At 45.3% G+C, this 25,935-nt stretch overlaps 1 protein-coding gene across 1 annotated transcript; it reads left to right on the forward strand.

The window, feature by feature from the left end:
• Nucleotides 1-23,191: 23,191 nt before the first annotated feature.
• LOC109778582 (putative polyol transporter 2) lies at nucleotides 23,192-25,149 on the forward strand. Its single transcript, XM_020337151.4, has 2 exons — nucleotides 23,192-23,436; nucleotides 23,537-25,149. Exons 1-2 carry the CDS (start codon nucleotides 23,238-23,240, stop codon nucleotides 24,985-24,987), a joined length of 1,650 nt encoding a protein of 549 aa, XP_020192740.2. The 5' UTR covers nucleotides 23,192-23,237; the 3' UTR covers nucleotides 24,988-25,149.
• Nucleotides 25,150-25,935: the final 786 nt, after the last annotated feature.

Here is a 25,935-nt window from a genome sequence, read left to right on the forward strand (position 1 = left end):
ATCTCCTTTAGATTACTTCCATGTGCTTTGTTGCTATGTTGGGGTGCTGTAGCATTGTTACTTGTTGCATTTTAAGTGCTATCATGCTGTTAATCGCAGATTCGTGTCATTCTTGTTTTGCTTGCCATTTGCAAACCGTGCATCCGATACCGGTGATCTTTATATCAATTTCGACCGAAATCATCTCATATTTCCAGTGGCATGCTTGGTTTGCCAAGTTACTGCCATGTTCATCATTTTCCTTCCGGAGCACGCATATGCATCGCATATCATATCTTGCATATCATACATGTTTTGTATCATGTTGCTTGTGCATTTCTCGTGGTTGATTGTGGTTCCATTTGTTTGTGTTCTTGTCTTGGGTAGAGCCGGGAGACGAGTTCGTGAACGAGGAACCTGTCGAGTACGCTTACGAGGATCAAGCTTTCGACAACTCTGAGAACCTTGCAGGCAAGATGACCACCCCTCGAAATCACTTTTATCTTTGCTTTGCTAGTTGTTCGCTCTATTGCCATGCTCCGCTACCTATCACTTGCTATATCATGTCTCCCATTTTAGCCATGTCAGCCCCTAACCATCCTTCCTAGCAAACCGTTGTTTGGCTATGTTACCGCTTTTGCTCAGCCCCTCTTATAGCGTTGCTAGTTGCAGGTGAAGTTGAAGTTTGTTCCATGTCGGAACATGGATATGTTGGGATATCACAATATCTCTTATTTAATTAATGCATCTATATATTTGGTAAAGGGTGGAAGGCTCGTCCTTATGCCTGGTGTTTTGTTCCACTCTTGCCGCCCTAGTTTCTGTTATACCGGGATTATGTTCCTTGAGTTTGCGTTCCTTACGCGGTCGGGTGATTTATGGGACCCCCTTGACAGTTCGCCTTGAATAAAACTCCTCCAGCAAGGCCCAACCTTGGTTTTACCATTTGCTACCTAAGCCTTTTTTCCCCGGGTTTTCGCGAGCCCGAGGGTCATCTTATTTTAACCCCCGGGCCAGTGTTCCTCTGAGTGCTGGTACAAACTAGAGCACCGTGCGGGACCGTCCCTTGGCAACTTGGGTTATGTTGGTACCTGTACGCTTCGCTTATCCGGTGTGCCCTGAGAACGAGATATGTGCAGCTCCTATCGGGATTTGTCGGCACATTCGGGCGGCTTTGCTGGTCTTGTTTTACCATTGTCGAAATGTCTTGTAAACCGGGATTCCGAGACTGATCGGGTCTTTCCGGGAGAAGGTTTATCCTTCGTTGACCATGAGAGCTTATGATGGGCTAAGTTGGGACACCCCTGCAGGGTATTATCTTCCGAAAGCCGTGCCCGCGGTTATGAGGCAGATGGGAATTTGTTAATGTCCGGTTGTAGAGAACTTGTCACTTGACCCAATTAAAATACATCAACTGCGTGTGTAGCCGTGATGGTCTCTTCTCGGCGGAGTCCGGGAAGTGAACACGGTCTGAGTTATGTATGACGTAAGTAGGTGTTCAGGATCACTTCTTGGTCATTGCTAGATGACGTCCGTTCCATTGCTTCTCTTCTCGCTCTCATTTGCGCAAGTTAGCCACCATATATGCTTTTGCCGCTGCAGCTCCACCTCACTACTCCTCCTTTTTCCTACAAGCTTAAATAGTCTTGATCTCGCGGGTGTGAGATTGCTGAGTCCCCGTGACTCACAGATTCTACCAAAACAGTTGCAGGTGCCGACGATGCCAGTGCAGATGATGGGGTCGATCTCAAGTGGGAGTTCGACGAGGAACGTGGTCTCTATGTGTCTTTTCCTGATGATCAGTAGTGGAGCCCAGTTGGGACGATCGGGGATCTAGCATTTGGGGTTGTCTTATTTTCATCTGGATTTTGACCGTAGTCGGTCTATATGATATTTATTTATGTATTGTGTGAAGTGGCGATTGTAAGCCAACTCTTTATCCCATTCTTGTTCATTACATGGGATTGTGTGAAGATGACCCTTCTTGCGACAAAACCACTATGCGGTTATGCCTCTAAGTCGTGCCTCGACACGTGGGAGATATAGCCGCATCGTGGGTGTTACAAGTAGACCGACTCCTGCCTGCATCTACTACTATTACTCCACACATCGATCGCTATCCAGCATGCATCTAGAGTATTAAGTTCATAAGAACAGAGTAACGGTTTAAGCAAGATGACATGATGTAGAGGGATAAACTCATGCAATATGATATAAACCCCATCTTGTTATCCTCGATGGCAACAATACAATACGTGCCTTGCTGCCCCTACTTTCACTGGGAAAGGACACCGCAAGATTGAACCCAAAGCTAAGCACTTCTCCCATTGCAAGAAAGATCAATCTAGTAGGCCAAACCAAACTGATAATTCGAAGAGACTTGCAAAGATAACCAATCATACATAAAAGAATTCAGAGAAGATTCAAATATTGTTCATAGATAAACTTGATCATAAACCCACAATTCAGCGGTCTCAACAAACACACCGCAAAAGAAGATTACATCAAATAGATCTCCACGGGAGAGGGGGAGAACATTGTATTGAGATCCAAAAAGAGAGAAGAAGCCATCTAGCTAATAACTATGGACCCGAAGGTCTGAGGTAAACTACTCACACATCATCGGAGAGGCTATGGTGTTGATGTAGAAGCCCTCTGTGATCGATGGTCCCTCCAGCGGAGCTCCGGAACAGGCCCCAAGATGGGATCTCACGGGTATAGAAGGTTGCGGCGGTGGAATTAGGTTTTTGGCTCCGTATCTGGTAGTTTGGGGGTACGTAGGTATATAGGAGGAAGGAGTATGTCGGTGGAGCAACAGGGGGCCCACGAGGGTGGAGGGCGCGCCCTGGGGGGTAGGCGCGCCCCCCTACCTCGTGCCGTCCTGGTTGATGTCTTGATGTAGGGTCCAAGTCCTCTGGATCACGTTCGTTCCGAAAATCACGTTCCCGAAGGTTTCATTCCGTTTGGACTCCGTTTGATATTCTTTTTTTTGCGAAACTCTGAAATAGGCAAAAAACAACAATTCTGGGCTAGGCCTCCGGTTAATAGGTTAGTCCCAAAAATAATATAAAAGTGTATGATAAAGCCCAATAATGTCTAAAACAGAATATAATATAGCATGGAACAATAAAAAATTATAGATACGTTGGAGACGTATCAGTTACCGGCAAGTCTCTTTAATCATTCCGTAATGCATGATCCCGTGGCTAACTCCTTAGTCACATTGAGCTCATTATGATGATGTATTATCGAGTGGGCCCAGAGATACCTCTCCGTCATATGGAGTGACAAATCCCAGTCTCGATTCGTGCCAACCCAACAGACACTTTCGGAGATACCTGTAGTGCACCTTTATAGCCACCCAGTTACGTTGTGACATTTGATACACCCAAAGCACTCCTACGGTATCCGGGAGTTGCACAATCTCATGGTCTAAGGAAATGATACTTGACATTAGAAAAGCTCTAGCAAACGAACTACATGATCTTGTGCTATGCTTAGGATTGGGTCTTGTCCATCACATCATTCTCCTAATGATGTGATCCGTTATCAACGACATCCAATGTCCATGGTCAGGAAACCACAACCATCTATTGATCAACGAGCTAGTCAACTAGAGGCTCACTAGCGACATGTTGTGGTCTATGTATTCACACATGTATTATGGTTTCCGGTTAATACAATTATAGCATGAACAATAGACAATTATCATGAACAAGGAAATATAGTAATAACCATTATATTATTGCCTCTAGGGCATATTTCCAACAGTCTCCCACTTGCACTAGAGTCAATAATCTAGTTACATTGTGATGAATCGAACACCCATAGAGTTCTGGTGTTGTTCATGATTTTCTCGTGGAAGAGGTTTAGTCAACATATCTACGACATTCAGATCCGTATGCACTTTACAATTATCTATGTCTCCATCTTGAATATATTCACGAATGGAGTTGAAGCGACGCTTGATGTGTCTAGTCTTCTTGTGAAACCTGGGCTCCTTTGCAAGGGCAATAGCTCCAGTGTTGTCACATAAGAATCATCGGGCCCGACGTATTGGGAATTACTCCTAGGTCGGTGATGAACTCCTTCATCCAGACTGCTTCCTGTGCTGCCTCCGAGGCAGCTATGTACTCCGCTTCACATGTAGATCCTGCCACGACGCTTTGCTTGCAACTGCACCAACTGACTGCCCCACCATTCAAAATGTACACGTATCTGGTTTGTGACTTGGAGTCATCTAGATCTGTGTCGAAGCTAGCATCGACGTAGCCCTTTACGACGAGCTCTTCATCACCTCCATAAACGAGAAACATATCCTTAGTCCTTTTCAGGTACTTCAGGATATTCTTGACCGCTGTCCAGTGTTCCACATCGGGATTACTTTGGTACCTCCCTACCAAACTTACGGCAAGGTTTACACCAGGTTTGGTACACAACATGGCATACATAATAGACCCTATGGCTGAGGCATAGGGGATGACACTCATCTTTTCTCTATCTTCTGCCGAGGTCGGGCATTGAGCCGTGCTCAATCTCACACCTTGCAATATAGGCAAGAACCCCTTCTTGGACTAATCCATATTGAACTTCTTCAATATCTTGTCAAGGTATGTGCTTTGTGAAAGACCAATGAGGCGTCTCGATCTATCTCTATAGATCTTGATGCCTAATATGTAAGCAGCTTCTCCAAGGTCCTTCATTGAAAAACACTTATTCAAGTAGGCCTTTATGCTTTCCAAAAGTTCTATATCATTTCCCATCAACAGTATGTCATCCACATATAATATGAGAAATGCTACAGAGCTCTCACTCACTTTCTTGTAAATACAGGCTTCTCCATAAGTCTGTATAAACCCAAACGCTTTGATCATTTCATCAAAGCGAATGTTCCAACTCCGAGATGCTTGCACCAACCCATAGATGGAGCGCTGGAGCTTGCATAGTTTGTCAGCATTCTTAGGATCGACAAAACCTTCCGGCTGCATTATATACAATTCTTCCTTAGGGAAACCGTTAAGGAATGCCGTTTTGACGTCCATTTGCCATATCTCATAATCATAGAATGCGACAATTGCTAACATGATCCGGATGGACTTCAGCTTCGCTACGGGTGAGAAGGTCTCATCGTAGTCAACCCCTTGAACTTGTTGATAACCCTTAGCGACAAGCCGAGCCTTATAGACGGTCACATTACCATCCGCATCAGTCTTCTTCTTGAAGATCCATTTATTCTCTATGGCTTGCCAATCATCGTGTAAGTCTGTCAAAGTCCATACTTGGTTTTCATACATGTATCCTATCTCGGATTTCATGGCTTCGAGCCATTTGTTGGAATCCGGTCCCGCCATTGCTTCTTCATAGTTCGAAGGTTCACCATTGTCTAACAACATGACTTCCAGGACAGGGTTGCCGTACCACTCTGGTGCGGAACATGTCCTTGTGGACCTACGAAGTTCAGTAGCAACTTGATCTGAAGTTTCATGATCATCATCATTAACTTCCTCTCTAGTCGGTGTAGGCACCACAGAAACATCTTCCTGAGCTACGCTACTCTTCGGTTCAAGAGGGAGTACCTGATCAAGTTCTACTTTCCTCCCACTTACTTCTTTAGAGAGAAACTCCTTCTCCAGAAAGGATCCATTCTTGGAAACAAAGATCTTGCCTTCAGTCTGAGGTAGAAGGTATACCCAATAGTTTCCTTAGGGTATCCTATGAAGACGCATTTTTCCGATTTGGGTTCGAGCTTTTCAGGTTGAAGTTTCTTGACATAAGCATCGCATGCCCAAACTTTCAGAAACGACAGCTTAGGTTTCTTCCCAAACCATAATTCATACGGTGTCGTCTCAACGGATTTAGACGGTGCCCTATTTAAAGTGAATGCGGCTGTCTCTAAAGCATAACCCCAAAATGATAGCGGTAGATCAGTAAGAGACATCATAGATCGCACCATATCCAATAGAGTGCGATTACGACGTTCGGACACACCATTACACTGAGGTGTTCCAGGCGTGAGTTGTGAAACAATTCCACATTTCCTTAAGTGCGTACCAAAATCGCGACTCAAATATTCTCCTCCATGATCTGATCGTAAGAACTTTATTTTCCTATCACGTTGATTCTCTACCTCACTCTGAAATTCCTTGAACTTTTCGAAGGTCTCAGACTTGTGTTTCATTAAGTAGACATACCCATATCTACTTAAGTCATCAGTGAGGGTGAGAACATAACGATAGCCACCGCGAGCTTCAACGCTCATTGGACTGCACACATCAGTATGTATGATTTCCAACAAGTTGGTTGCTCGCTCCATTGTTCCGGAGAACGGAGTCTTGGTCATTTTTCCCATGAGGCATGGTTCGCACGTGTCAAATGATTCATAATCAAGAGACTCCAAAAGTCCATCTGCATGGAGTTTCTTCATGCGTTGGGCACCAATGTGACCAAGGCAGCAGTGCCACAAGTATGTGGGACTATCATTATCAACCTTACATCTTTTGGCATTCACACTATGAATGTGTGTAACATCACGTTCGAGATTCAATAAAAATAAACCATTGACCAGTGGGGCATGACCATAAAACATATCTCTCATACAAATAGAACAACCATTATTCTTAGATTTAAATGAGTAGCCATCTCGCATTAAATGAGATCCAAATAGAATGTTCATGCTCAAATCTAGCACTAAATAACAATTATTGAGGTTTAAAACTAATCCCGAAGGTAGATGTAGAGGTAGCGTGCCGACGGCGATCACATCGACCTTGGAACCATTCCCGACGCGCATCGTCACCTCGTCCTTCGCCAGTCTCCGCTTATTCCGCAGCTCCTATTTTGAGTTACATATGTGAGTAACCGCACTGGTATCAAATACCCAGAAGCTACTACGAGCGCTGATAAGGTACACATCAATAACATGTATATCATATATACCTTTGGTGTTGCCGGCCTTCTTATCCGCTGAGTACTTGGGGCAGTTCCGCTTCCAGTTACCATTTCCCTTGCAATAAAAGCATTGAGTCTCGGGCTTGGGTCCATTCTTTGGCTTCTTCCCGACAACTGATTTACCGGGCGTGGCAACTCCGTTTCCGTCCTTCTTGAAGTTCTTCTTACCCTTGCCTTTATTGAAACTAGTGGTCTTATTCAGCATCAAAACTTGATGTTCCTTTTTGATCTCCACCTCCGCTGATTTCAGCATTGAATATAACTCAGGAATGGACTTCTCCATCCCTTGCATATTGTAGTTCATCACAAAGCTCTTGTAGCCAGGTGGAAGCGACTGGAGGATCCTGTCAATTACCGAGTCATCTGGAAGATTAACTCCCAACTGACACAAGCGGTTGTGCAACCCAGACATATTGAGTATATGCTCGCTGATAGAACTGTTTTCCTCCATCTTACAACTGTAGAACTTGTCGGAGACTTCATATCTCTCGACCCGGGCATGAGCTTGTAAAACCATTCTCAGCTCTTGGAACATCTCATATGCCCCGTGTTGCTCAAAACAGTTTTGGAGCCCTGGTTCTAAGCTGTAAAGCATGCCGCACTGAACCTGGGAGTAATCATCACTACACGACTGCCAGGCGTTCATAACGTCTTGAGTTGCTGGAAAATGGGTGGGTCACCTAGCGGCGCTTCAAGGACATATGCTTTCTTGGCAACTATGAGGATGATCCTCAAGTTACGGACAGAGTCCATATAGTTGCTACCATCGTCTTTCAGCTTGGTTTTCTCTAGGAACGCATTGAAGTTGAGGGCAACATTAGCGTGGGCCATTTAATCTACAAGACATATTGTAAAGATATTTTAAACTAAGTTCATGACAATTAAGTTCATCTAATCAAATTATTGAATGAACTCCCACTCAGATAGACATCCCTCTAGTCATCTAAGTGATACATGATCCGAATCGACTAGGCCGTGTCTGATCATCACGTGAGACGGACTAGTCATCAACGGTGAACATCTCCATGTTGATCGCATCTACTATACGACTCATGTTCGACCTTTCGGTCTCTTGTGTTCGGAGGCCATGTCTGTACATGCTAGTGTAGGATCGAAAGTATGTCTAGAGGGGGGGGTGATTAGACTACTTGACCAAATAAAAATCTAGCCTTTTCCCAATTTTAAGTCTTGGCAGATTTTAGCAACTTAGCACAAGTCAAGCAATCAACCTACACATGCAAGTCTAAGAGTATAGCAGCGGAATGTAAAACATTTGCATATGAAGGTAAACGGAGGAGTTTGGAGGGAGCAAACGCAATGTAGACACGGAGATTTTTGGCGTGGTTCCGATAGGTGGTGCTATCGTACATCCACGTTGATGGAGACTTCAACCCACGAAGGGTAACGGTTGCGCGAGTCCACGGAGGGCTCCACCCACGAAGGGTCCACGAAGAAGCAACCTTGTCTATTCCACCATGTCCATCGCCCATGAAGGACTTGCCTCACTAGGGTAGATCTTCACGAAGTAGGCGATCTTCTTGCCCATACAAACTCCTTGGTTCAACTCCACAATCTTGTCGGAGGCTCCCAAGTGACACCTAACCAATTTAGGAGACACCACTCTCCAAAAGGTAATAGATGGTGTGTTGATGATGAACTCCTTGCTCTTGTGCTTCAAATGATAGTCTCCCAACACTCAACTCTCTCTCATAGATTTGGATTTGGTGGAAAGATGATTTGAGTGGAAAGAAACTTGGGGAAGGCTAGAGATCAAGATTCTTGTGGTTGGAATGGAATATCTTGGTCTCAACACATGCATGAGTAGATGGTTCTCCCTTAGAAAATGTATGCTAGAAGTGTAGGCACGTTCTGATGGCTCTCTCCACGAATGAAGAGTGGGTGGAGGGATATATATAGCCTCCACACAAAATCTAACCGTTACACACAATTTACCAAACTCGGTGGGACCGAATCATGGAACTCGGTCTGACCAATTTAGTTCAAAATGTGAACGTTAGGATTTTCGGTGGGACCAACATGTCAACTCGGTGGGACCGATTTCATTAGGGTTAGAGCATAACTTAATCTCAGTGAGACCGATCACATAAACTCGGTAGAACCGATTTCTGTAATAGGCAAACAGAGAGTTGGTCAGGCAAACTCGGTGGGACTGAATCGCTCATTTCGGTGAGACCGAAACGTTACGAAAGGGAAACAGAGAGTTTGCATTGCAAACTCGGTGAGACCGATCGCTCATCTCGGTTGGACTGAAACGTTACGAAGGGAAACAGAGAGTTTGCAATCCCATCTCGGTGAGACCGAGATCCCTATCAGTGAGACCGAACTGACTAGGGTTTCTGGTAGTGGCTATGTCAAATGAACTCGATGGCACCGGATAGATGAAATCGGTGGGGCCGAGTTTGACTTTTGGTTTGGGACATATGTGTATATGAGAAAGTGGTTGAGGGCTTTTGGAGCATACCACTAAGCATTTTGAGCAAGCAAGCCATTAAGCAACACCTCATCCCCTTTTAATAGTATTGGCTTTTCCTATGGACTCAATGTGATCTTGGATCACTAAAATGAAAATGTAGAGTCTTGAGCTTGAGCCAATATTTGTCCTTAGCATTTTGAGGGGTCCACATTCCTAGTCCATGCCATGCCAATCATTGAACTTTCTGAAATGATCATCCTGAAAGAGCATTAGTTCAATGAGCTATATGTTGTTAGGAATTACCAAAACCACCCAGGGATAGTTGCACTTTCAATCTCCCCTTTTTGGTAATGTATGACAACATATAGATCAAAGCTTAGACAAATGATAATAAGATTGAAATGCATCGTTGCTTTGAGAAGTATGTGATAAGTAAGAGCTCCCCCTAAATTTGTGCATTATTTAAAATTTGCTTTGAATGCAAATGCACAATCAATTAGGATCATGGGTTACTCTTCCATGTCACATACATCTTGGTGGAGCACTCAAAATGATAAAAAGTAAAAACATGCACTCATCACCAAGGCAAAGTGAATGATCATACAAGAGATATGAAAGATAACATCATTCAAGCATGAGCATTAATGTAGGATATGATCAAACACATGATCATACAAGTATCTCACACACATAGACATAAAGTATCAAGCAAGCACACAAAAGTATCAAATAGCAAAAGAAACAAAGGGAGCAAAAAACACACACTCTCTCTCTCTCAGCCTATGATCTGTACATTTCTCCCCCTTTGGCAAAAAGTTACCAAAGAGTTTGAAAATGCATAGTGCTATGCGTCTCTCTAGGCTTGGTCTTCGGGAGGTGGTGTTGAGAGGACTCCAAGGACGAATGCATCTGTGGAAGTTGATGGATCTGGTGGAGTTGCAACTGGAGGTGGCACTGATGTTGTGGCTGCAGGTGCTGATGTAGTTGCTCTTGTGTCAGCCATAGGCACTGCAGCAGATCTCTGACCTCTTGGCACTCTTTAAAAGGCATCTGTGGTAGCCTGCCCTTTCCTCTCCTCAGCTTCTTCCTGGAGCTGCTCAACTATTGTTTGCATCTCTGTCACTTTAAGATCAAGATCATAGAACTTAGTTTCAATGATCCTTTCCAAGCTCTCTTGGTTTTGAGTCAGGGTGGCCAAGCCCTTCTCTATCCTTAATGTTGCTTGAATCAGATATGCAAGTTGATCTTGTTTGGTGTTGAGAAACACTTGAGATGCCTCTTCAACACTTGGCATCTTTGCAGCTTTGTCAGCCTTAGCTTTCTCTCTCTTTTCTTGTGCCTGCACAGATTGGGATCTTCTTCATTCATGACAACAGTGTTTTCCTCAAAGTCTGGTCTCAAGGGTAGATGCTCCTTATCTAACAAAAAGGTGCCTGTGCCCATCTTGGAGTTGATGAGCCCCTGAATATGTGGAGCATACCCACATGATCTCTTCTGATCTGCAGCTGTCATCTTGATTGTTTCCACAATCAGGCTCATGACTTTAAACTTTTGGGGCACATCAAACAATTGCAACAAATTGATAGAATGGCCTCTGATCATCTTGTGATCTCCAGATTTGGGAAATAAGGTATGCCTCAAGATAGTGTTGATTGTGGCCAAACCAGACAACAAATAATGAACAGACCTAGGCTTATGAATTTCCAAGGCTTTATCTGGAATTTCTTTGTACATGTTGGCCATTGAGTTGTGGTCTTTCTTCTTCTTGGCATAGACATCTAAGTCATCTTCATGCTCTTCAGGGGCATTGATCAATTTGGCCCACTCATCAACTTTTGATTGGTACCTTGTACCCTTAGACATCCAAACAATTCTACCATCAGGATAGAAGTGTGCCGTGGAGTATAATTGCATGACGAGTTCATCATTCCACTTGGTCAGCTTCTGACCCACAAACTTGTCCACTCCACATGATCTGAAACTTTCATGCACACCTGGAAAATGATCTTCATTCTCATCAATGTAATCCCAATCTGCCCACTTCATATCACAAACAATGGGCTTCTTATCAAGCAAGATGGTTTCATAGAAGTCCTACTGCACCTTGGTGTGGAACCTGTAATCTACAGCAGTCCTTGTCCTCACAGCATATGGATCAGATTGTCTCCAAAGTCTGAGACCTGCATCCTTCCTGATGTTCATGTCTTCTGCCACTGGATGGCTGTCATCATGATCTGGAATCTTGGGTTTGAGCTTCCTAAGCACTTGGGCTTCAGCATCTTCTTCATCAATCTCAGGCACTGGGGCCTTGTTCTTTTCAGCAGCTGGAATATTCCTTGTGCTCCTCTTGGGCTTTGAAGTCTTTGGGAGCAGTCTTGGGCTTTGAAGGGGCAGCCCCAGACTTGATGGCATCCCCCATCAGCTTTTGAGTCTTTGATGCTGGTGCAGCATCTTCTTCTTCTTCATCATCTTCATCAGATGAGTGTCTCTCAAATTCTGCCATGGGATCCACTTTCTTGCACCATCTTCCTCTCTTCCTTCCCTTCTTGTTCTTGCCCTCACCAGCAGCCTCTCCTCCAGTTGATTTGGAAGTGTCATGAGTGGAGGCTCTGGCCTTTGACATAGGAACTCTCTTGGCAGGTGCCTTCTTGTGCATTCCAGGCTTGGTGGATGCAGCAGAGCCAAACTCCTTCTTAACAACCCTTTTCTTGATCTCACCTCTTCCCTAGCAGCCACATAATCCTCATCTTCTGAGTCTGAGTTTATCTTCTTCCTTGTCCTAGTAGCTGCCTTGGGAAAATTGCTTGGAGTACTCCTGCTGCCCTCATCATAGCTGCTAGAGGGACTAATGCCCTCACTCATGTTCATCTTCTCTTCTGACTTGTTTTGGCTATCACTCTGATCAGACATACTGGCAAAGCAAACTGACAGCAGACCCTGTGAATAGTTATAGATGAGATAGAGTGGATGAGCATCACAAAGTGCAGAGTTTTTGCAAAACAAATGAGTCAAAAACTTAGTTCTAGTTTTCCACAGAAAGCATTTCGGAGCTACCGATTTGTTAAACTCGGTGACACCGAAGCAACTTTTGGAGTCTAAACTAGTGAAATCGGTCAGACTGAGTCACAGTTCAGTGACTCTGAGATTGCTAGGGTTTCACAGAGAGTTGAACTCGGTCACACCGATTTGCAACTTTCGGTCAGACCGAAAATGCAAGTGCAATGGCCTAAGCCAAATTGGTGAGAATGGTTTCCACAACTCGGTCGGTCTGAGATGAGTTCGGCGGAAACCTAACCCTAAATTTTTGAATCAAATCTAACCTAAGGGATGTTCTTGCTAGACAGGATGATCTCATACGTGGTAAAGAACATGGCATTTGCTTCGTGCTAAGGATCGGAGTAAGGAACAACACAAAGTTTCGAACTCATACCCTAGTTCGGCGGTGAATTCACTACGACGGCAACGACGGGGTTGAATTCCATTGACGGCGGCGGAGACCAGTGGTGGGAGGTCGCTGGCGACGAGAGGACGATCCGGAGACCCGAGGCGGCAGAGCAGGACACGCGCGGGCTGAGAGGTTTTGGAGAAATTTCCAAAATTCTACCCGACGATATATATATCCTGACACTGTCGGTGTGACCGAGTGGAACAACTCGGTGGCACTGAGATGCAGAATCGCAAGCGATTACTGCAACTCGGTGTGACCGAAATGTTCTAATCGGTTGCACCGAGATTGAAAACCTAGATCAACTGAGTGAACTTGGTCAGACCGAAAAGGATGAATCGGTCAGACCGAAATGCACAGAGAGGTTTTGGAAGTTTAAGTCTATGACAAATCAGGAACTGCGAGTGCTCCTCACACTGAGTGTTCGAATCTGACTTGATCAAACTTTGTGATGTAGCATGAATAGAGTTTGAGACGAGAAAAGCATAGACAGCTAGAGGAGGTTCTTAAGCATTCTTGTCCATCCATTTGGCAAAAGAAAAAGAGCCAAACAATCAAAGCAACAAATGGATGTCCTCGAATGAGTAAAATATGCAATCAACATGCTCACACAATAAAATGGCAAATGAAATATGTGACAAAGCATGCACAAACACTCTAGCATCTATCAAGCAATTGGTGATGACTAGGTCATCTATATATGAGCATATTGACTTAGGATTCAAATGAGAACATTTAATCATAGGTCATACTCATTGTTTAAGAGCAAGTGGGGTTACCACTTTTACAAAAAGCATTGTTGTGTTCACACCATTAGAGTTGCTTTAGCTCAATTTTTAGAGTAAAGCTCCCCCTAGATGTGATATACCCCCCTAAGAGGGATGAACTAACCTTGGGTTTTGTCGATGATGACTTCATGTAGATGTTGAAGATGTGGATGCTCAATGTTGATGTAGATCATTTGGAGCAATCCATTGGAGTGAGTTGCACTTTCAATACCTACACGGGTTAGTCCCAGAAGGAACAAACAAGGATATCCATAGACATAGAGTGATGTTCACACAAGATGATGTCCATGAAAGCATTGGGTTACCTTGTCCCTTGTCTTACCAACAAGAGGGTTTGTGACTCCTTGAACTAGTACAATATGTGGAAGTTGTTTGCACTTGTCCTCACCAAGATGATATGAGTGAAGTATGTTGGCGGAGTCACCCTCAAGAACTCTCTAGTTCTTCTTCTTCGGGATCCACATTATCTTGATGGGAATCCTTGGAGTTGTAGTCGTACTTGATGAAGTCTTGGGAACCCAGTTGACCAAGGCCTTGGGAGCTTCTTCAAATGCATCAATCTCCTCTTGAAGCTTGTCCTTGCCCTTTTGCTTGTGGTCTTGTGGTGGAAGATCATCTTAAGCTTGTGTCCCCTTGAAGGAAGTAGGGTCATACTTCTCTTTTTGAGGAACAAACTTCGTCTTGGGGTATTGATCTTCTTCCCACTCAACTCCATTGGCATTGAACTTTCGTTCAATACCAACACCTTGATTCTTCCGGTGCCTTCCTTGCTTGCGTATAATTTCCTCAAATTGCTTACTTCTGGCAAGGCTCTTGCAAACACCTTTCTCTATAATCCCCTTCAATAAGCTATTTTCTTGCTCAAGTGTAACTTGGCTAAGAGAATCATTAGTGGAATCAAGAGAACTACTAGAAGCAACAATGTTGGATTTAACATGATCATTGTTACTACTAGAAGAAGAGTCTTTCTTGTTCTTGTTGCTAGGTTTTACTTGTGGCATGTAAGTAGACAAGAGTAAATGCTTGGCAATGTAAGAAGAACTTCTCTTGTGAAGATCATCATTGATTGCTTTTAAGAACCCATGCTCTTGCTCAAGGTTGAGCTTTTCAAAGTGTAGCTTCTCATGAGTCTTTAAAAGTTCTCGATGATCTTCCAGGGTAGTTTCATGAGCTAACTTAAGAGTGTTTAGTTCTTTAGTTAGATGCTCAATCTCCTTCTTATCATCATCATTCGTTTTATCTTGATTAGCATGATTAATGGCAATTTCATCATAGTTTTCATCACTAGAGTTGTCAACAAGTAAATCATCATCACCTAGCAAATCATCTTCATCACTATTGAAATCAACATATTCGGGGTGTGATACCTTTAGGCCTTTAGCCATGAAGCATCTTCCAATTCCTTCATTTGGTGAGTCAAATATGTCGTAGGAGTTGGTTGACACAAGTGCTAGACCGGCAACACCTTCATATTGAGTATATTCGGAGTCAGAGTGATAACTTCTTTCGGAGTGATGGTCAGAGTCAGAGCCGGATACCCATTCACCAACGTGAGCTTGATGTCTTTGTTTTGTGTAGCTCTTTGATGATTTGTCCTTCCTTTCCGAATCCTTGCTCCTCCGAGAGGTTCTTCGTTCTTAACTATCATCTCTACTCCTTCTCTCTCTTGGAGGTGATTCTTCTCTTCTACTTCTCCTTTTGGGTGAATCTTCTCTTCTTTTGTAGGGAGCCATACACTCATTGGAGTAGTGTCTGAGTCTTCCACAATTGTAGCAATTACGCTCACGACTCGAAGATCTTTTGTCATTGTAGGACCTTGACTTGGAACTTCTCTATTTGCTTCTACTCTTGTAGTGAAGTTCTTCACCATTAGGCTCAATTCCTCATTGAAGATTTGTTTCTCACTTGATGATGTAGGAGCATCACATGAGGCTTTGTAAGCACCACTTGACTTGTTGTGAAGCTCTTCCTTATCCTTGAGTGACATCTCATGAGCAACAATTCTTCCAATGACTTCCGTTGGCTTGAGATCTTTGTAATTGGGCATCATTTGGATCAATGTGCACACGATATCATATTTTCCATCCAAGGCTCTTAGAATCTTCTTGATGATGAATCTATCGGTTAGCTCTTCACTTCCTAAGCCGGCAATCTCATTTGTGATAAGAGCAAGCCTAGAGTACATTTCAGCGACACCTTCACCATCCTTCATTTTGAACTTGTCAAGTTGACTTTGAAGCACATCAAATTTGGATTCCTTGACGGAGTCGGTACCCTCGTGCATATCAATCAAAGTATCCCAAATTTCCTTTGCATTCTCAAGATGGCAGATTTTGTTGAATTCTTTGGGGCACAATCCATTGAAGAGGATATCGCAAGCTTGAGCATTGTATTGCAGCATCTTCAACTCTTCCGCGGTAGCTTCACGGTTCTGTTCTCTCCCATCAAAGAATTCATCTTGCAAGCCAATACACACAATATCCCAAACGGTGGGGTTATGTCCAAGAATATGCATTTTCATCTTATGCTTACAACTAGCAAAATTAGTACAATCAAAGTAAGGACCTCTACGGTGGTAATTTCCTTCGCTAGACGCCATACTCTCCTAGGTTGTGAAACCAAGGCTATGATCACCAAAAGCTATGGAAATCAAGGCAAATGGAGACCAAAGCTCTGATACCACTTTTAGGATCGAAAGTATGTCTAGAGGGGGGGAGGGGTGATTAGACTACTTGACCAAATAAAAATCTAGCCTTTTCCCAATTTTATGTCTTGGCAGATTTTAGCAACTTAGCACAAGTCAAACAATCAACCTACACATGCAAGTCTAAGAGTATAGCAGCGAAATGTAAAACATTTGCATATGAAGGTAAAGGGAGTAGTTTGGAGGGAGCAAACGCAATGTAGACATGAAGATTTTTGGCGTGGTTCCGATAGGTGGTGCGAGTCCACGGAGGGCTCCACCCACGAAGGGTCCATGAAGAAGCAACCTTGTCTATCCCACCATGGCCATTGCCCACGAAGGACTTGCCTCACTAGGGTAGATCTTCACGAAGTAGGCGATCTCCTTGCCCGTACAAACTCCTTGGTTCAACTCCACAATCTTGTCGGAGGCTCCCAAGTGACACCTAACCAATCTAGGAGACACCACTCTCCAAAAGGTAATAGATGGTGTGTTGATGATGAACTCCTTGCTCTTGTGCTTCAAATGATAGTCTCCCCAACACTCAACTCTCTCTCACAGATTTGGATGTGGTGGAAAGATGATTTGAGGGGAAAGCAACTTGGAAAAGGCTAGAGATCAAGATTCTTGTGGTTGGAATGGAATATCTTGGTCTCAACACATGAGTAGGTGGTTCTCTCTCAAAAAATGTATGCTAGAAGTGTAGGCACGTTCTGATGGCTCTCTCCACGAATGAAGAGTGGGTGGAGGGGTATATATAGCCTCCACACAAAATCTAACCGTTACACACAATTTACCAAACTCGGTGGGACCGAATCATGAAACTCGGTCAGACCGATTTAGTTCAAAATGTGAACGTTAGGATTTTTGGTGGGACCGACATGTCAACTCCGTGGGACCGATTTCATTAGGGTTGGGGCATAACGTAATCTCGGTGAGACCGATCACATAAACTCGGTAGAGCCGATTTCTGTAATAGGCAAACAGAGAGTTGGTCAGGCAAACTCGCTGGGACCGAATCGCTCATTTCAGTGAGACCAAAACGTTATGAAAGGGAAACAGAGAGTTTGCATTGCGAACTCGGTGGGACCGATCGCTCATCTCAGTTGTACCGTAATGTTACGAAGGGAAACAGAGAGTTTGCAATCCCATCTCGGTGAGACCGAGATCCCTATCGGTGAGACCGAATTGACTAGGGTTTCTGGCAATGGCTATGTCAAATGAACTCAGTGGCGTCGGATAGATCAATCAGTGGGGCCGAGTTTGACTTTTGGTTTAGGGCATATGTGGATATGAGAAAGTAGTTGAGGGCTTTTGGAGCATATGAGTAAGCATTTTGAGCAAGCAATCCATTAAGCAACACCTCATCCCCTTTTAATAGTATTGGATTTTCCTATGGACTCAATGTGATCTTGGATCACTAAAATGAAAATGTAGAGTCTTGATCTTGAGCCAATATGTGCCCTTAGCATTTTGAGGGGTCCACATTCCTAGTCCATGCCATGCCAATCATTGAACTTTCTGAAATGATCATCTTGAAAGAGCATTAGTTCAATGAGCTATATGTTGTTAGGAATTACCAAAACCACCCAGGGATAGTTGCACTTTCAGCTAGGCTTGTCAAGTCAACCTAAGTGTTTCGCATGTGTAAATCTGGCTTACACCCGTTGTATGCGAACGTTAGAATCTATCACACCCGATCATCACGTGGTTCTTCAAAACAACAAGCCTTCGCAACGGTGCATAGTTAGGGGGAACACATTTCTTGAAATTTTAGCGAGGGATCATCTTATTTATGCTACCGTCGTTCTTAGAAAATAAGATGTAAACATGACAAACATCACATGCAAAACATAAAGTGACATGATATGGCCAATATCATCTTGCGCCTTTGATCTCCATCTTCGAGGCGCGACATGATCACCTTCGTCACCGGCATAACACCATGATCTCCATCATCACGATCTCCATCATCGTGTCTTCATGAAGTTGTCTCGCCAACTATTACTTCTACTACTATGGCTAACGGTTAGCAATAAATTAAAGTAATTACATGGCGTTTATATTGACTCGCAAGTCATACAATAATTTAAGACAACTCCTATGTCTCCTGCCGGTTGTCATACTCATCGACATGCAAGTCGTGATTCCTATTGCAAGAACATGATCAATCTCACACATCACATATATCATTCATCACATCCTTTTGGCCATATCACATCACATAGCATACCCTGCAAAAATAAGTTAGACGTCCTCTAATTGTTGTTGCATGTTTTACGCGGCTGCTATGCGTTTCTAGCAAGAACGTTTCTTACCTACGCAAAAGCCACAACAGTGATATGCCTATTTGCTATTTACCCTTCATAAGGACCCTCTTCATCGGATCCGATCCAACTAAAGTGGGAGAGATAGACACCCGCTAGCCACCTTATGCATCAAGTGCATGTCAGTCGGTGGAACCTGTCTCACGTAAGCGTACGTGTAAGGTCGGTCCGGGCCGCTTCATCCCACAATGCCGCCGAATCAAGATAAGACTAGTAACGGTAAGCAAATTGAACAAATCATCGCCCACAACTACTTGTGTTCTACTCGTGCATAGAATCTACGCATAGACCTAGCTCATGATGCCACTGTTGGGGAACGTAGTAATAATTCAAAATTTTCCTACGTGTCACCAAGATCAATCTAGGAGATGCTAGCAACGAGAGGGAGGGAGTGCATCTTCATACCCTTGAAGATTGCTAAGTGGAAGCATTACAAGAACGCGGTTGATGGAGTCGTACTCGCGGCGATTCAAATCGCGGAAGATCCGATCCAAGCGCCGAACGGACGGCGCCTCCGCGTTCAACACATGTACAGCCCTGGGACGTCTCCTCCTTCTTGATCCAACAGGGGGAGAGGAGAAGTTGAGGGAGAACTCCGGCAACACGACGGCGTGGTGGTGGAGCTTGCGGTTCTCCGGCAGAGCTTCGCTAAGCACTACGGAGGAGGAGGAGGAGTTGAAAGGGGGGAGGGCTGCGCCAGGGAAGGGGTGCGGCTGCCCTCCCACCCCCACTATTTATAGGGGGAAGGGAAGACGGGGCCGGCCCCCTAGATGCATCTAGAGGGGGGGCGGCCAGGAGGGGAGACTTGCCCCCCCAAGCAAGGTGGGAGGCGCCCCCTACCCCTAGGGTTTCCAACCCTAGGCGCCTTGGGCCCTTGGGGGGGGGCGCACCAGCCCACTAGGGGGCTGGTTCCCTCCCATATTCAGCCCATTAAGTCCTCCGGGGCAGGTGGCCCCACCCGGTGGACCCCCGGACACCTTTCGGTGGTCCCGGTACAATATCGATAACCCCCGAAACCATTCCGGTGATAGAAACTGGACTTCCCATATATAAATCTTTACCTCCAGACCATTTCGGAACTCCTCGTGACGTTCGGGATCTCATCCGGGACTCCGAACAACCTTTGGTAACCACATACAATTTCCCATAACAACTCTAGCGTCACCGAACCTTAAGTGTGTAGACCCTACGGGTTCGGGAACCATGCAGACATGACCGAGACATCTCTCCGGCCAATAACCAACAACGGGATCTGGATACCCATGTTGGCTCCCACATGTTCCACGATGATCTCATCGGATGAACCACGATGTCGGGGATTCAATCAATCCCGTATACAATCCCCTTTGTCAATCGGTATGTTACTTGCCCGAGATTCGATCGTCGGTATCCCCATACCTCGTTCAATCTCGTTACCGGCAAGTCTCTTTACTCGTTCCGTAACGCATGATCCCGTGGCTAACTCCTTAGGCACATTGAGCTCATTATGATGATGCATTACCGAGTGGGCCCAGAGATACCTCTCCGTCATACGGAGTGACAAATCCTAGTCTCGATTCGTGCCAACCCAACAGACACTTTTGGAGATACCTGTAGTGCACCTTTATAGCCACGCAGTTACGTTGTGACGTTTGATACACCCAAAGCACTCCTACGGTATCCGGGAGTTGCACAATCTGATGGTCTAAGGAAATGATACTTGACATTAGAAAAGCTCTAGCAAACGAACTACATGATCTTGTGCTATGCTTAGGATTGGGTCTTGTCCATCACATCATTCTCCTAATGATGTGATCACGTTATCAACGACATCCAATGTCCATGGTCAGGAAACCACAACCATTTATTGATCAATGAGCTAGTCAACTAGAGGCTCACTAGGGACATGTTGTGGTCTATGTATTCACACATGTATTACGGTTTCCGGTTAATACAATTATAGCATGAACAATAGACAATTATCATGAACAAGGAAATATAATAATAACCATTTTATTATTGCCTCTAGGGCATATTTCCAATAAATATTGGAGTGGACCCTCTGGGCGGTAACAACGCTTTCTACAACATCTTCTGGTTAGTGTTCGCGACATTGGAGTGAGCCCTCTAGAAACATCTTCTAGTTAGTGTTCGCGACATTGGAGTGGACCCTTTGGGCGACACGCAACAAGATGTTGACTGGGCGGATGTTTTTACGGCAAGCCTCTAACTATATATTCAAATTCCAGGCCATTTTGCAGCATTGGCACCCGCTATCTAGGAAGATGGGGATACGATGACTGTAGTAGCGCGTTGCCTCGCCTCGCCTCAGAGTCTCGGATCTTCCAACCACTTGGTCGCCTTTCTTATTCTTTCTTTTATTCGGAGTGATTGTGTTGTTTCCCAACAGACTATTTTATTTTCTTTGTTGCACTTGGAGTTGGTTTATAGACATTGTAATTTTATCTATAATAGAGTGTGTGTAAGCTATGTTTGCGCTTGCCGGCCATGTCTCCCACCTGTCCACCGCTTTTTCGAGGTCAGTGAGGATTGCATCAGGGAGAATGGAGCCGGGGGGCTGAGTTGACGAACTCGGGGAGAGATGCAGGGAGGTCCGCTGGGCTCAACTCAAGCCGAGCTCTAAAAATTAGCTCTCCACTACTCTGTGTCTATGACTAGTGGGCCAGACCATCAGATTTGTGTTTAACCGACAGTTTTTATTTGCTAGCAAAAGGGCACGTGCGTTGCAACGGGAGAATAAACATAATAATCTCCAATGGCCATGACCAAAATTTGCTGCATCACCGAGATACACTATCACTTTCAATTTTGAGAAATCATGAACACATTTTCAAATTATGAACTTTTCTAAACTCTTGCACGTACTTGAAATCATGAAAAATTTCAAATTTGTGAACACTTTTACAAAATTTCGAACATTTTCAAAAATCAAGACCATTTTTTGAATTCTTGAACATTTTATACTATTTGCAAACATTTTTTTAAAATTGTGCACATTTTTTAAATAATTTTTTGAATTGGCGAGCATTTTTAGAATCGGCGACCATTTTTTTGGAAATTTGTTATTTTGTTATCAATTAGTCCCAGAGTACAGAGTTGCGGTTTTATGTTAGAATTCCCCTGCAATTGTGGTTTTGGATTCAGCCTCAAAATTTGTGCATTTGTGCAATTTCCTTGAAAAACAAGTTCTATATGATTATACATCGCCCTCTTTGGCAAAGACCACCGGCAGGAGCTCAAAGTTAACGTGGATGTTTCACCGGGAAGGTGGGTAGGCTCCGCATACTATGTCATCAGAGATGGCAATAGAAAATTTGTTGCAGCAGGTGCACCTTGGTACCATCATTTGCCTAATGCACTAACTGATGAAGCTTACGCTGCCAGCTGTGGCCATGTGCTGAAACAATCATACATTTGAGCCTATTTGAAAAATAACAATAATCAGATAGTTGGTTGATCAAATGGTCAATATGATGACTAGAGCGCATACCAAAAGATGCCTTAATCGTCGATTAAATGTAGTATAAAAAGGTCCTGGAGATAGTATCATGGAAATTAAGAAATCCAACAAGGTCAGGATTTATGAACTTGCTTGCACGCAGAAACATATATAGTAAACAAGGAAAACGTCCTCACCCATCCATCATGTCAAGCTCCACCATCTCTCATGTTTAATTAGGAAACAAACTTTATCAATCAGTAGACCATGGTCAGTGGCATCTCAAGATGGCAACGGGGGCGAAACCCATCGGGTTTTGCCTTCCCAAACCCATCCCCACGAGAAAATCGTAAACCTGTCCCCGTCCCCATCACCGTGTGCGGGGCTAGTTTTCTGCCCGTCCCTTAAACCCATCGGGTTTCGGGGAACCCATGGGTAACCCACGATAAAATCAAAATATTTAAACAAACATAGTGGCGACAAAGAATAACATTTCAGCAGCAAAACAAGCACATTTCAGCAGCATAACTTGAGTAAATTTCAACAAAAAACAATAGTAGATGGTTCAACAGCTATATAAGTTCTGAAATAGAACTTATAGTTCACAAATCACTTTAAAGTTGGAATCATCATGGCATCTTTCACATCTCCAAGCCTCCAAACGACCATCTTCAAATCTTCCAATGCCAAATCAAAGTGCCAAGTCCTAGGGAAGATCAAAATTCGCTCAAGCTAAAGTTAAACATGAGAAAAATATGCAGATTAGTATATGAAATTTGCAAGTACCTGTACTTCACCTGCATTCCCTCTTGAATGTCTTGAAGACAACTCCAAAAGCTTTGTCCTTATTCATTGTCAGCATCTATGAGAATCAAATAAGTAGTAATGAACATCTTATGAAACATTGCAGCAAGATAATGATAAACTTTATGATGTATGTAAAGAAAGACACACCTTTATATTTGTTTCTTATCCAATCTTGTGAACACATCAAGGCCTCTAAGATTTCGGGGGTAAGATGACTACGGTGGTAAAAAAATAATGTAATTTCGCAGGTATTGCCGGGTTTCGGGTTCGGGGACTACCGAAACGGGTGTAAACCCATGAAACGTGTCGGGTTGTATAATGTGCCCAACAACAGCCCCGCGGGAATGAAAAGATGCCCATCCCCGTCCCCTAATAGGGTAAAAACCCATGGGGACACGGGTTTCGGGGCCCCATTGCCATCTTGAGTGGCATCCCTCTGTAAGGACAGAGCAGAGAAGAGTAGCGTTCCCGATGGCTTCTGATGGGCTCCCAGAGGCAGTCGAACCCCAGATGAAGAAGGGCAACATCAAGTATGCCTCCACCTGCGCCGTCGTCGCCTCCATGGCCTCCATCGTCCTCGGCTACGGTACACATGCTGACATTATCACCTCGTCGTCTGATTCTGTCTCGTGTCTACCAGCGATGATGACTGCTGCATGAACTGTTCCTTTCATGGCCGCATGCAGACATCGGTGTGATGAGCGGGGCGTCGCTGTACATCCAGAAAGACCTCGAGATCACGGACGTGCAGGTGGAGATCCTGATGGGCATCCTGAGCATCTACTCCATCCTCGGCTCCTTCGCCGCCGGCAGGACGTCCGACTGGATCGGCCGCCGCTTCACGGTGATCTTTGTCGCCGCCTTCTTCTTTGCTGGTGCCTTGCTCATGGGCTTCGCCAGCGGCTACACCATGCTCATGCTTGGTCGCTTCGTGGCTGGCATCGGCGTGGGCTACGCCATCGTGATCGCGCCCCTGTACACGGCTGAGATCGCCCCGGCGTCGGCGCGCGGCTTCCTCGTGTCCTTCACGGAGGTCTTCATCAACCTTGGTATCCTCCTCGGCTACGTCTCCAACTACGCCTTCGCTCGCCTCCCGCTCCACATCGGCTGGCGCTTCATGCTCGGCATTGGCGCGGTGCCATCCGTCCTTCTTGCCCTCCTGCTGTCCGGCATGCCGGAGTCTCCCCGGTGGCTCGTCATGAAAGGCCGCCTCGCGGACGCGAGGATCGTGCTGGAGAAGATCGCCGACACGCCGGAGGAGGCCGAGGAGCGCCTCGCTGACATCAAGACCGCTGCCGGAATCCCAGACGACCTCGACGGCGACGTGGTCGTCGTGCCCAGGAAGAGAGGCGGTGAGGAGAAGCAGGTGTGGAGAGAGCTCATCGTGTCGCCGACCCCTCCCATGCGGCGAATACTGCTCACGGCGCTCGGCCTCTTCTTCTTCCAGCAGTTGACGGGCTCCGACTCCGTGGTGCTCTACAGCCCGCGCGTGTTCGAGAGCGCCGGCATCACCGGCGACGACCAACTCCTGGCCGCCACCTGCGCCATGGGCGTCGCCAAGACGCTCGTTATCCTGGTCGCCATGTTCCTCCTCGACCGCGTCGGCCGGCGGCCGCTGCTGCTATGCAGCACCGGCGGCATGATCGTCTCGCTCGTCGGCCTCGCGACGGGCCTCACCGTCGTGGATCGGAACCCGGACGCGAGGATCCCGTGGGCGGTCGGCCTGTGCGTGGCGTCCGTCCTGGCCTACGTGTCATCCTTCTCCATCGGCCTCGGGCCCGTGTTGGGCGTGTACACCACGGAGATATTGCCGCTGCGGGTGCGCGCGCTGGGCTTCGCGGTCGGGGCGGCCGGCAACCGTGTGGTGAGCGGCGTCATGTCCATGACCTTCCTCTCAATGTCCGGCGCCATCACGCTCGGCGGAACCTTCTTCCTCTACGCCGGCGTCGCCGTTCTCGCGTGGGTGTTCTTCTTCACCTGTCTCCCGGAGACGCGCGGCCGGACGCTGGAGGAGATGGGCAGTCTGTTCGGCATGACCGACACGGGGGCGGAGGCAGAAGATGCTGCCCCCGGGACACAGGACGCGAGCTGTAGGGCGAGACTCTTGGGCAACTCGCCTGGAGCCAGAGTTGATTAATCACATGAATATTTGGGGCCGAGTATATAAAAATATGCTGCCAAGGGCTAGTTGTGGTTGGTCTCGATTTTCTTTTTTACTCCCTTTGTCCGGAAATACTTGTCAGATAAATGAATGTATGTAGACATATTTTATAATTCTAAATACATCTATTTTTATCCATTTCTACAACAAGTATTTCCGAACAGAGGTAGTACTTTGCAGACTTTTGCTTCTTACATTTTGGAACACCTCAACACATCTGCGTTACACTGCACGTTTGCAATAGTCCACCGCATGGACCACTAGTAAAATGCCCGTGTGTTGTTATGGACTATAATATATATAAATGAATCTAATAAATTATTAAGATCATTTTCAAGGTTGAAGCTCATTTCTCCCTATCTCTAGGCATGTTCGAACTGTCCGGACTTCCCAAATCCAACTCATATGTTGGAGAATATGTGGTTGTTGGACTATTTGTCATGTTATCTTCAACACGCAAGCCCAATACAAGAAACCCATCCCACAACGTGCATTTCATTTTCCTTCCGAACCCTCTCCTTCCTGCTCGGTTTCCTGCCGTAACAGGACAATTCTCGCTCGAGCCCTTTCTTTTAAAACCGAATGACACTCGGCTCACACTGTACTCCGCCAACCGCCCCGCGCTCCACCCTGATCCCCTCCCCCCTTGCCCCATCCCTCGTGTTCCTACTGATCCACCACCATCATCACGGGGAAGGAGGCGTGCACTGTTCGTGATGCCCCCGAGCCAAGAAGGCAGATCCGGTGTCTCTTGAGCCATTACAACTGAATGTTGTGCATTTTCACTAAACAAAAAAATGATGTCCATTATTGGACATGCAACTGATACATGCCGTTATTAACTCTTGAAGCAAAAAACCAGTGAATTTACCCTTCTATACCGCTCACTCTCATCACAAAATCCACTAACTCATGTTTTAAGTG

Source organism: Aegilops tauschii, chromosome 2 (assembly GCF_002575655.3).
Source record: "Aegilops tauschii subsp. strangulata cultivar AL8/78 chromosome 2, Aet v6.0, whole genome shotgun sequence".
Classification (NCBI taxonomy): domain Eukaryota; kingdom Viridiplantae; phylum Streptophyta; class Magnoliopsida; order Poales; family Poaceae; genus Aegilops; species Aegilops tauschii.

Excerpts from the sequence above, each read along its gene's own strand:
- LOC109778582 (XM_020337151.4), top strand. The coding sequence starts at position 23,238 with ATGGGGACACGGGTTTCGGGGCCCCATTGCCATCTTGAGTGGCATCCC. Across the intron at positions 23,437-23,536 it reads CTCCATCGTCCTCGGCTACG|ACATCGGTGTGATGAGCGGG; the intron begins GTACACATGCTG and ends GGCCGCATGCAG.